The sequence below is a fragment of the Macrobrachium nipponense genome, chromosome 1 (genome assembly GCF_015104395.2).
Source record: "Macrobrachium nipponense isolate FS-2020 chromosome 1, ASM1510439v2, whole genome shotgun sequence".
In the NCBI taxonomy this organism is placed as follows: domain Eukaryota; kingdom Metazoa; phylum Arthropoda; class Malacostraca; order Decapoda; family Palaemonidae; genus Macrobrachium; species Macrobrachium nipponense.
The window spans coordinates 56,502,666-56,516,342 of NC_087200.1; the positions used below are offsets into that span (position 1 = coordinate 56,502,666).

The 13,677-nt window shown below is 39.7% G+C and overlaps 1 protein-coding gene across 3 annotated transcripts in view; it reads right to left on the reverse strand.

Annotated features, from left to right (window-relative positions):
• Positions 1–244: 244 nt before the first annotated feature.
• LOC135219318 (akirin-2-like) overlaps positions 245–13,677 on the reverse strand; it is an 86,779-nt gene continuing 73,346 nt past the window's right edge. For all 3 annotated transcript variants that reach the window (XM_064255985.1, XM_064255984.1, XM_064255983.1), the window contains exon 5: positions 245–2,688. In XM_064255985.1, coding sequence (XP_064112055.1) covers positions 2,678–2,688 — 11 coding nt within the window. In that variant the 3' untranslated portion in view covers positions 245–2,677. The remainder of the gene's footprint in view (positions 2,689–13,677) is intronic.

The window sequence follows — 13,677 nt, forward strand, 5'->3', positions numbered from 1 at the left end:
TTATTTAATGTTTAAGGAAAGAATATGGTCAAACATTGAATGTATAAAAATTCATTGCAAATTATGCAGTTTGATAATCTGTTTCACATCCAGACTTCCAATGTTAAATGTATAAAAATTCATTGCAAATTATGCAATGTTTGATAAACTGTTTCACAACCAGACTTCATGTTAAAATACATTTCTGGTTAAGAAAGTTAGAATCCACATCATCTGCAAAAGGTAACAGTAAAACAACATGACAGTATATCCCATTAACAAATATATTTCATAGTACAATTACAGTAAAAAAGTGAGAACAAGAAATAAATAGCAAGCCACTGTTCCTTACTCATAGGGATCTCATGCAACTGTGTCAAGCAAACTTTTACAATTAATTCTTTTTGCTAAAATGTAAGAATAAGATATAGGAATTTTCTGATTTTGAACCAGATTCTTTTTCCATTGAAATAAAAAACAATCTTACAGAATTAATGAAGCTTACTTGATCATATCACAAATATTTTGTTGTCATCATACAATTAAATTTTTTGTTTGCCTTACAAGGATTATGGTCAATGCTTGCCTTATCTACTAGCTACATTTTATATTAAAAGAATGACTTGCCAATACATATACCCATTAGGTTAGGTGTTTATGATGGCAAGCTCAGTCCCTAAATGGAATTCTGGTATTGCCAGTCATGGTAAACTTTGAAGTCAAAGTACCAAAACTGCACGTATAACAAATTTTTACCCCTGAAACATCAGGCATGCATGAATTACGAAAAGGAAGGATGTAAAGATCACTGTAAGAAGACAGAACGTTCTCACACCAGGTGAAATTTGAATGAATACATCACTCCGATAAACATTAGACCCTGAAGAACTCTCCAACTCCTAATAAAAAATAAAGGACAACAGAGGCATTTTTGCTTATTGTCAAGTCACCTGACATACAAACAAAAAGCCATACAGGGAATTCTGTTAAGAAACCAGATTGTGCATATACTGTACTAACTATTTAGAACCAGAACTAAAAAAATATAGTATATACATCAGTCAAAAGTCATGATCTAAACACCTGAAATATCACTTGTGGCACTGAGGTAATATGACTTAATTGTACGATCAACAACAAATGTTGTGATGATGACAGGAAATGATAAATCGTCAAGGATATATACTGAAATGAGCACTCTCGTTACACAATACAGTATTTATAAATAAAAAAATATACTAACAAATAACTGCTTGTAAACAAGCACCAGAATTTTTCAGCTTAAAATATCAACATAGGTAAATGCAGCTATACTGCTTCAACAATGCTTGACATATAATAAATAGGCAGCACTTCAAGTTCTACTCTTGAAACGTGCTTCTTACGCTGGGAATGAGACTTTGAAGTCTCTCATTACAGTTTATAAAAAGAAAATGAAGAACTTAACCTACTCTATTCTTAAACTCCTGACAGCAAACAGATGATCACATGAAGAGATAGACTGTAACTAATAAAATCTACAGCCTTTCTCACTTTATGTGCAGGTCATTCCTGCTATTGCAGACATAAAATCCTTTCAGCCAATCACATATTATGCCTATATTATATGGCCCATGTCAGACAACATCCAGAATTGTCACACAACAGATCTCAAGTAGTATAGTGAGATATATGTATATATATCATTATGGTGGGTTAATACTGTCCCTCAATACAGAAGGACAATGATATTAGAGCACTAATACAGGAAGACATTATATTTCAGGACTTACCTCCTGATTATAACCATACACATAGGAAAAGCAGCCAAGTCACAGTATTTTTAACATATGGTCTATTCACTGAAGAGAGAACAAAAGAGAAACAAAAATAAAGCTTCCATGAGGCAATACAGAGCACTATTCTAGCCTATACTTTTCCATGTGAAGGCAAAAGTGACTGTGTATAAGGTGACTGTCTTCCTGTAATAGATAAAACTTCTGAACATGTTCAACAAAACTTTCTTCTTGCACTTACTGCTCAAATGAAGAAGAAAAAAAAAAGTAATAATCTCACTATGAAAATGCTTCTTTCATCATCATTCTTTCATTCCCTTCTATTATAAAGCATCATACATTTACACAAGGAGAAAAGTGTGAAAGGCAACTTATGGGTTAGGTATATACACACAACAACAGTTGAGGAATGCCACACAGAGAATGAGCACCACAAGTTACCTTGCGCTAAGTCAACGCAGCTGCCACTTCTGGTTGCTGTGCAAGTTTCCCACACAACTCAAGTCTTATTCAGTTTTACTGGTGATTTCAGATTCTATGCCTGTCTTTACTAGAAGCAAATCCCAATTTTCCAACCTTCATGGTACTGTTTAACTATACAGGTGCAGGTTTATTTACATTTTTTGGGAAGTCAACATTTCAACAATGTCCAAAATGATATGAATTCAAAATATACATTGCAAACAACCTGCAAAGCATCACTGGTTACTATTGTTTAACACAAAAACTTCACTTCTTAGGGAAACCAAATATATTCAATGTTGCTGTCACTCACAATGACACTGGTTATTTACTTGAATATTAATCAAAGCCACACCTGTACCTTCACAGGATCAAGAATTTATTTACAAACACTTCAGACCTCTCCTTTTGTACCATTAAAGGCACACCACACTCCCCATCAGCTCCAAGCAGACTAATGTTTACGACAGATCTGGGAAAAAAAAAAAAATAGAAATCAGTTTATATAATGTCACACCTCCAAAACATTCATCTTTGGCACAGACTTGGTAATAGCTATGAATTGAATTGAATATAGAACTTAGGCTAAACACCAAGCACTGGGACCTATGAAGTTGTAACAGGAGAAAATGCTTACAGTTACACCATGAATCAATTGTTAGGAGAGAGAGAGTAAAGTACGATGGAAGAAAGAGAATACGAATGGAGATAGAGAAAAAGCAACATAGGGGGCTGAAGGCACGTTACAAAGAACCTTAAATAATGCTTACAGTGCACCACATCAGCTGTGTACAAATAATACAGGCACCCCTTGAACACTCATTCACAATAGAGAGAGACAGAGGAAATATATCACACAACAATTATCATCTTTAGTTTTTGGTAAAATAAAAAATCCAATATCACTAATATTATCAATAGAGAGAAAATTTATCTAACTTCAAGGCATAAACAAATTTACCAAACTACTCTCATATGTCAAAAACATACTTTCCTAACTATGGGTAATATTTACATAAATTTTTCGTAAGTGGAGAAATTTAATTCTTTTATTGGTTAAATTTAACATGCTAATTTGACTTTTTATTCAACATGTAATAAACCAAAAGTATCGAACACCAGAGTAAGCACAAAATAACACCAGAGTAAGTATCATAATGCAAACCGAAAACTATCAAAGAAAATTACACACACCAGCTGTGTTCAATAGGAAACAATGTTTGGAACATACATAGACTGGACTGGTTGCCTAACCCAAAGATTTACAATAATCACTGCTGGTTATCTATATTTCCCAGTGTTTAAGAAACACTTCTGTTTTGGAAATCACAACCTGGGAAAAAATAAAAATAACCCCAACACAAGCTATTTTGAATATGGGAGTTCTTTTCAGGATTTTTTCCTACCAATATTTCATAATCACTACAGAGAAAAGAAAAAGGGAAACTTTTACCTTTAAATTTATATTTTCACAGGCAACCTTTATTTATGATCCTTTCACCTGCAGTAGCAATCACGTAACAAGCCCTAAAAGAAGATTTTGTCTTTTCTACAACCTGAGTGCTTCCCAGGGGTAGAAGTGTCAACATTATGAACAGTCTGCCACTTGTGGGGAAGTATGAGGTGGGCAATGTTTTTCCTTTCCTTTTCTTTTTTATTCCACCCATCAAGTAGTATTCTGATGTGTGTATATAAGAATTCGATTTTGTTTAAAAAAGGACAATTAAAAATCACAAATTCTTGGTAATTTGTATTTTTCCTAGCGATACTTACCTCGAACCATTACAGTGGAGATTCCCGGATGTCGATCTGGGTCCGACCAGAAAAAACTGGTTATACACCACACCCAGGCCAGGCCTATGCCCTTGGGGGTCGAAGACCACGTTATCCTACTGACCTATTGCTAGTCCTTCTTACTCAACTCCGAGGTGCCTCCCCTAAGCTTCAGCGGGGCTGGAAGGGAGGGATATACTTCCATGGTTCGAGGTAAGTATCGCTAGGAAAAATACAAATTACCAAGAATTTGTGATTTGTTCCAATGCGAGATACTTACCTCGAACCATTACAGTGGAGACTTACTCCTATGGAGGAGGGCAAAGGTTAGGGGAGGAACAGCCCCAAAGGTGCTAGGTCAGAGGAGGGGCGACTGCTCCCCTTGGAACTCAACCCTGCTCCGTTATACTGGGGGTTGGTCCGGGGAGGTCCTAAAGCAAGCCTAGTGCGGGTATAACAAAACCTTGACATGTAAAACTGTGGGTTGTACTGAATACCATATGCACTCCCGCTTATTTTACTTGAGTATCCTGGATTCCTCACTTCCTCCGAAAGCCCAGGGGGAACAAGGACAAGGATCAGGGGGGGTATGAGGAACAGTCACACACACTCACTCACACTTAATACACACTGGCCCGTCCACCCCAAGAAGGGTGAAGAGGGGACCTAGACCTGTTGCTGGCCTGCCACCACGGTGCCAATCTCAAAGGCATCGAGCGACCTCCACGTACAGTCTTTTAGATAGTGGGCTGTGAACGTCGACTGCCTATTCCAGACTCCTGCCCTCAGGACCTGGTCCACTGCCATGTTCTTTGAGAACAAAAGCGAAGGCCCAATTCCCCTGATGTCATAGGGCCTGGCTCCCTTTGGAGGGGAAAGGCCCCCCTTCTCATAGGCCCTCCTGATGGTTTCTCTCAGCCAGGAGATGGTGTTTTTCGAAGCTGCCTTTTTCAATCTCCCCGTGGTGACGAAGAGGTTCTTTACCTCAGGCCTGAACCGAGCTGTCCTTTCCATGTACTTCCGTACTGCCTTCACCAGACAAAGGAGGAGATCCTTAGGCTGGTCCGATTTCGGGAGGGCAGGGATGGAAAACTCCACGAACCTGAGATCCGAGACCGAGGGGTGCTGATTCTTAGCCACGAAGGAGGGGACAAACCTGAATGAGAGTTCTTTCCACCCCCTCGTGTGGGCCACTACGTACGACAGGCCGTGGAGCTCTCCCACCCGGTTTGTGGAGGCCAGAGCTAGCAGAAAGACCGTCTTGAGGCTCAGCTCCCTATCCAGGATGTCATTGAGTGGCTCGAAAGGGGGCTTCTTCAGGGAGTCCAAGACTATCGCAACATCCCAGCGGGGAACCAAGCCGGCGCTGGGGGGACACTTCTGCTCAAAGCTCCTTATGAGCAAGGACAGTGGTTTCGAGTTCCCCAGATCCAGCCCTTTCAGGGAGAAGACCTGGCTTAATGTGGCCCTGGCTCCTTTGACCGCCGGAATTGACAGGCCTCTGTCCAAACTCAGGTAGGTCAAGAAATCTGCGATGTCTGGGATCTTTGCTCGGAGGGGTTCCAGGCCCCTCCTCCTACACCAGGCCTCGAAAACCTTCCACTTTGCCTGGTAGATGTTAGAGGAGGACTCCCTCAAGTAACCGGAGATGTGAGAGGCCACCCTCACTGAGAACCCCCTCCCATTTAACAGCCGCTTGATAGTCTACAGCCATGAAGGGAGAGGGCTGGAATGTTCCCGTGGAACCTCTCGAAGGGGGGCAGCTCCCAAGGCGGTAGAGAGGCCAACTCTAGAAGGTCCGGGAACCACTCCCTGTCCGGCCACCAAGGGGCCACCAACGTGAGGGCCGCCCCTTTCGCCTTCCTTAGATGGTTGAGGACCTGCCTGAGGACTCCAAAGGGAGGGAACGCGTACATGTCCAGGCTGTCCAACGGGTGCTGGAACGCATCCTCCCAAAACGCGGCTGGGTCTGGCAGGGAGCAGTACACCGGCAGTTTGGCATTTAGCCTTGTTGCAAATAGGTCCAAGGATGGGGACCCCCACTTTCCTATTAGCTCTCTCGCTACCTTGGGGTGTAGGGACCATTCGGATCCCACCACCTGACCCCGTCTGCTGAGGCCGTCGGCGATTACGTTCTTCTTACCGGGAACGAACCTTGCTGTCATGGAGGTACTGAGGGCTTCGGCTCGGCTCAAGATTTCCTCCGTCAATCCGCAGAGATCCTGTGATCTCAGGCCCCCTGCTTCTTGACGTAGGCGACCACCGTGGCATTGTCGCACATCAGAGAGACAGTGTGTCCTCCCACTGCCTCCTTGAAAGCTTCCAGGGCACGCTTCACTGCCAAGAGCTCCAGTTTGTTTATGTGGAAGGTGCTCTCCTCTTGCAACCATATCCCTCCCGCCGAGAGGGACTTCAGGTGGGCCCCCCCCCAGCCTACCTTCGATGCGTCCGTAAACAGGAGCATCTCCGGGGGCACTGACCCGAGGGGCACACCCGGACGAGATGGGAACCGGCTTTTGAGGTGTTTCCTCCTTCTAGGACCACCCTACTTTCAGGTCCCATTGTAGGGGCCTTAATCTCAGCCTTCCCCGGGGGACTAGTTTTTCTAGGGAAACCAGGTGGCCTAATAGCCTTTGCCACTCCTTTGCCGGTCTCGGGGAGTGGCTCAGGAAGTTGCAGGCGATTCTTCGGAGGTTTGCCAGTCTGTCCTCTGATGGGAAAGCTCACCCCACCTCCGTATCCAACTCCATCCCCAGATACACCATCCTGGTGAAGGGGACCAGCTGGGACTTCTCCCAGTTCACGACGACTCCCAGGGTTTTGCAAAAGGCCAGGAGGGAGTCCCTCTGCTCTACCAAGCGCTCCTTTGAGGAGGAAAGGAGTAGCCAGTCGCCTAGGTACCTGAGGAGGCGTATACCTCTCTTGTGGGCCAAAGACGACACCAGGGAGAACACCCTCGTGAACACTTGCGGAGCCGTTGCCAGCCCGAAGCAGAGCGACTTGAACTGCAAGCTCTGGTCCTCCCACCTTATGCGCAGGTACTTCCTGGAGGACGGGTGTACCGGGATCTGGAAGTAGGCATCCTTGAGATCCAGGGACATCATGAAATCCCCTTCTCTCACGGAAGCCAGCACCGAGCCTGGCATTTCCATTTTGAAGGGCGTCTTTAGGATACACGAGTCGAGGACCGAAAGATCTATGACCGGTCGCCACCCCCCTGACGACTTCTCCACCAAGAAAAGGTGACTGAAGAACCCAGGGGAGTGATCTACCACCTGCTGGAGGGCTCCCTTCTCCAGCAGTGCTTGAAGTTCTAGCCTTAGGGCCTCCCTATGACCGGGGTTCCAGGGCTGAGAAGACAGATTGGCCGGTTCCCCTGTCAGGGGAGGCTTCTGGTCTAGAAAGAGGATTTGGTAACCGTCCCTGAGGACCTGGACTGTCCAGGGCTCGGCTCCGTGATCCTCGCAGTTCAATAATTTCACAATTCCCAGAAAATTACTAAACATCTAGATATCGTAATGGCACTGGATTAGAGGATTCTACTGAATAAAGATTTCAATGTGCAGCAGAAGTAGTTTTATGATAACAAGAGGCCTGTATACATATATATGGGGTTACTGGTTGCAAAGTTGCATGTCACCGTAAAAGGTAAAAGAATACTTAAGTTATACAGCTTGGTGACATATAAGCCTGGATATCGATATCTAGAGGTTAAAGGCTGCTTAACGACAATGTATAAGATGCAGAATGTGCCTTGACCAACCCACCCTTTCAGGAGAGGACAAGACTTCAGCTCTTGGCATCATAGGATCAACTAAATATGAGTTCTATCAATTAAACATAAACTTGAAGGAATGCAAATTTTTTACATTCAACTTCATCATGTGACAAATGATGAAAAAATAAACTGTAGCCCTATCCTGAAGGAAAAAAGTTGTTGGCAGGAATAGTGCTTATGAACCTCTAATATGCCCAGTAACCTGTTTCCAAATAAACTAATCACCATAACTCTAGTTATTTTTACTCGAGATTACTTGTATGGTGTTGTTACGTTGCATGGAACCAGTGGTTATTCAGTGAAGGGACCAACAGCTTTATGTGACTTCCGAACCACGTTGAGAGTGGATTTCTATCACCGGAAATACACATCTCTCACACCTCAATGGAATGCCCAAGAATTGAACTCACGACCACCAACGCGGCAAGCCAAGACCATGCCAATCACGCCGTTCGAGAGGCAAAAGATATTCTTCATCTGACTATTTGTTTATGCTAGCTAACTTTTGAGACTACCCCTCATCCAAAGATTCAATTAAATTTATCACTGAAAACACCTGTTTATGCATCTTCAGCCTATAAAAATTCAGCAAGCTTAAGTCTGCCATCCATCCTTTTTTTTTTTTATGTGAATTGTCTGCCGTCCATCCTTTTTTTTTCATGTGAATTGTAAACGTAAGCACACCTAAACTAATGAGATTGTCTAGGCAGTGCTAGAGGTAAGGGAAAGAAGAATAGCTTAGTGTGCATTTTCTGCAGCAATTTTACCAACTCTGTGCTTACTTTCTGCCTCATATTTATCAATTGAACTCACTCATTTTTTTTACAAAACACTTTTTCTATAAATCCATTACGGGTAATCATAACAACAGCCTTACTCCTAAAGAATGGTTCCCCATCACACCAATTTTGGAAGACCTTACAATGATCATTCTTCCACTGTGCATGCCAAGTTAACACTCCATTAGCTCAAAAGGGAAGGCATCATTCTTCCTTGTCAACCTCCATCTTGAATAGTGTAGAGAAGTGTGGGGGGTACTGTAAATTAATGATGAAGGGATTTGTAGAAGAAACATGTTTTATTGTAAAACTATTTTTCTAACAAACCTAATAATACAGAAGACATGATGGAAATGGTCTAAAGAACATGATCAGTATGGAGAAGTGACTGAATATGAAAAAAAAAAATAAATAAATAAAAACTTAGTTTGTTGACTGGAAACGATACAAGAAAAAAAAGTACATCCAAACATGTGGCAATAAGTTTGTTGTAAAAATGGGATGGGTGGTGAACACTCGCAAGTGCTTTGGATTTAAAATTATACACAGACTTTGGATGCCCAAAATGCATTAAACAACCACATGGATAAGAAAAGTGAGTTGGCCTTATGATACAGATGGACAAACCTCAAGAGGAACTTGAGCATATTGCTACCTTTGGGACACACTGAGTGTGAAGGAGTTGGGGGAGCAGGAAGAATAGCTGAAGAACAGTGATACCTCAGTACTCAACACATTTTTGATGAGAAAAAAGTAGTCTTGGTTTTTGTTGTTCACTTGGCACTCACATGCAAGTTTATATATTTGGAAAATTCAGCGTTAGTCCTAGAGTAACACTCAATCAGAGCAGAATCCAACTCAGTCCACTCTAACCTTTTTTTTCTGGGTTTTTCTTGCATTTGTATGCATACTGTACATCATGTCTCCATGGCGAGTTTAATTTTTTGATAGAACAATACTAGGTTAGGTCTACTATGCCTGTCACATTTTCAGTCACTACTGCTGATAAATCACATTACTACATCTAAGTTAACATGACCAATTAACCCTTAAACGCCTAAGGGGTATAATAAAAACCGTCTCCCGTATGCCTAGGGGGTCTCGAAGTGAGTGCCGAAGCGGATTTTTTTTTTTTTTTTTTTTTTTTTTTTTTTTTTTTTTTCTAAAATCACAGCGCGCTTAGTTTTCAAGATTAAGAGTTCATTTTTGGCTCCTTTTTTTTGTCATTGCCTGAAGTTTAGTATGCAACCATCAGAAATGAAAAAAAAATCATTATCATATATAAACAATGCGATATATGATAGCGCAAAAACAAAATTTCATATATAATTATATTTAAATCACGCTGTGAGCAAAACGGTTAAGCTAACGAGTTAATTTTGTTTTCGTTGTATTGTACACTAAATTGCAATCATCTTGGTATGAAACACATTGTAAAACGATCAAAGCAACACAGAGAAAATATTATCACAAAATAATGCATGAATTTGTAACGTGCGGATGTAAAAAAAAAATTTTTTTCCCAAAAATTCACCATAAATAGAAATATTGTTCTAGAGACTTCCAATTTGTTTCAAAATGAAGATAAATGATTGAATATTACTATACTGTAAGATTTTTAGCTTACAATTGCAGTCTTTGACCATTTTGGATGAGTTAAAGTTGACCGAATGTCGGATTTTTTAAATATTTTTTTTATATGCAAATATTTCAAAATTGAGAAAAGCTACAACCTTCAATAATTTTTTTTTGTATTCTACATGAAATTGCGCATATTTTCATATATGAAACGGAGCAAATATTCCGAGAATGCGACGTACGCATTTTGAAGATTTGCGGCGGAGAATCTGCGCACTGAGGGAAGGAAAGTTTTTTCTTTTTAAATTCACTATAAATCTAAATATTGTGCTAGAGACTTTGAATTTGTTTCAAAATGAAGATAAATGACTGAATATTACTAGACTGTAAGAGTTTTAGCTTACAATTGCGTTTTTTGACCATTTCGGTAGAGTCAAAGTTGACGGAACGTGGTTTTTTTTCTATTCAACGTGATTTATATGCAAATATTTCGAAAATGAGAAAAGCTACAACCTTCAATTATTTTTTGTTGTATTCTACATGAAATTGCACACATTTTCATATATAAGACTTTAAGTAACGGCTAATTCAAAATGGTGCAAACATTACAACAAACGCACGTATGATTTTTTCGGAAGAGTTACTATGCGGACGTAAGGAAAATTTTTTTTTTATATATATAAATTCACCATAAATTGAAATATTGTGCTAAAGACTTCCAATTTGTTGCAAAATGAAGGTAAATGATTGAATATTTCTAGAATATAAGAGTTTTAGCTTACAATTGCATTTTTCGACCATTTCGATAGTCAAAAGTTAACCGAAGGTTGAAATTTTGGCACTTATCGTTATTTATATAAAAATATTTCAAAACTGATAAAAGCTACAACCATGGGTTGTTTTTAGTTTTATTGTGCATGAAATTGCGCACATTTTCATATATAAAACTTTATGTAACGGCTAATTTAAAATGGTGCAAACATTACGACAATCGCACATGATTTTTTCGGAAGAGTTACCGCGCGGACGTAAGGAAAAAGATTTTTCATAAATTCACCATAAATCAAAATATTGTGCTAGAGACTTCCAATTAGTTGCAAAATTAAGGTAAATGATGGAATATTACTAAAATATAAGAGTTTTAGCTTACAATTGCATTTTTTGACCATTTCGGTAGTGTCAAAGTTGACCGAAGGTTGAAATTTTGTCAATTATTATTTATATGAAAATATCTCAAAACTGATAAAAGCTACAATCATGAGTATTTTATTGTTGTATTCTACATAAAAAGGCGCACATTTTCATATATAATACTTCATGTAACGGCTAATTTACAATGGTACAAAAATTATGTCAAAGTGACGAAATAATTTCAGAGATGTGTCACAGATACTTTTTAGTGCAGCAAGAAAGAAATTTGCGCTTGCGCCTGCATAACGATTGAAACTAAAACAACACCTTTGATCCGTGAACTCCCAGCATCCCCCATGGCGCGTGATTCAAAAGTTTTAGGCTGGTAGGCCTATAAGTATTTTTCCGCAAATTTTAAAAAAAACTTTTGTAAGTCGACGTAAAATACGTCCAGTCGGCACACAGGAGACAAAAAATGTCAACATAAAATACGTCCAGTCGGCGTAAGAGGGATAAGGGGACCATCCGCTATGATGTCTATTTTTTTTTTATTTATTACGCAAAATAGATAATTTTCATATATGTTTTAGATATATTTAACACCTTCATCATATAAAATTTCAAGTCATTTGAGCAAAAACTTTTAGTTTTATTAGCAAAAATTATGATTTAAAAAAAAAAAATAAGTAGAGATTTCTCCGCTAATATGACATCAGTTGTATTGAAAATCATACCATAAGCACTTCTTTATATACGGAACAATTCTGTGTGACAGAATTTTGTTTTTGTTTTTTTTTATGATTTTTTTTTCTTTTTTAGTCTACTCAAAAAATAAAAAAAATAAAAAGAAATCAAAATTCTGTTACACAGAATTATGGGATTTTTATTCCTCTTTCAAATGATATCTTTATCTCCAAAATTGGATAATAAATAACCGAGTAATGGTTACCGACATGCACATAAGTATGTTTTTGAGTTATGAGCTCCCAAAGATTTGCTATGTAAATTTCGCTTTTTTCTTATAAAAGTCAAAACAACATTATTATAATTACTTTATTTGTACTTTTATTGTTGATTTCTACATCAAGGATCCTGGTCTTAACCCTAAAAGTGGTATTAATACCCTCAGCATGACACCAGACAATGATATTGACGGTGAGACATGAGACAATGAGGGTGCTGATAACAATGAATTTTTGTGTTTTTCTTTCAGCACACTCCTGGCCTTCGCTAATTTTGCTAGCTTTAGTTGCCGAGTAGCCTTCTTGATCTTAGGTAACTTCGGCATTGCTATAAGTTCACTAAGAAGTTATAAAAACAACGTAAATAGCTAGTGACCAAACGCAAGTGACGAAGGGCATGTAACTCCTTTGACGTCTGTGGCGTAACTGAGTCATTCTCTTTGTCTCGCGGCTCTCGCCTATAAATAGCCGCTCTGACCAGCTCTCAACTCACACTACCTTTCATTGCTACCAGATGTATGAGAATCTCAAAAAAAATCTGAAAAAATCCCTGTATATATGCAAAAATAAACACGCAAAAACAATTCTGTCAAACTCAATCATAAAGACGACGCAGTTACGATGATGTCATCATTTAAAAACTGCTATATCTTCATTATTTGTAAAAATAATTGGCTGAAACTTCTGGAAAGCATGCACGGCATGTTTCTGCATAGATACAAGTAATAACTCGATTCTTAATTTTTTCAAGTTGACATGTCATCCGCCATAGCGGACGGTCCCCTTAAACCATTTAAAAGCCTTCGTATCGATATTATCTTACGCGTGGCAATGGCCCGGACCCAGAACTGGAAATATGACAATAACTCATTTTCACGAATTTGAGCCAATATCACCAAAATTACATGCCGCCGATACCCTTAATGACAACTACATAGGTACTATCACTATATGAAATGAAGATGCCTGCTTGTACATAAAACCGTCCTTTTGTTCATGACACTTACCTGCCAGATATATATATAGCTGTATTCTCTGACGACCGACAGAATTTCGAAACTCCCGGCAAACGCAGTGGTCGGCTAGGTGGTTAGTACCCATTCCCGCCGCTGGGAGGCGGATACCAGGAATCATTCCCATTTGCTATTCAGATTTTCTTCTGTCGCCGGTCGGTAAACAACTGTTTACAGAGCTCCGCCTAGGATTTTTGAAAACCCCATTTGTCACTTGAGTATTTGGATTGTCTTTTGGTTTCGGACTTGGCTTAGTGATTTGGCATACGCTACTGTGGTTTGGATTTTGATTTTGCTTTTGATTTTTCTTAGAATTGAGATGTCTGGATCTAGTTCTTCTAGTTTCAGAGTGTGTGGTGTAGAAGAATGTAAGGTGAGGCTACCAAAAGCCTCGGTAGATCCTCACACGGTGTGTGTGAATTGTAGAGGGCATGTTTGCTTGTTGGA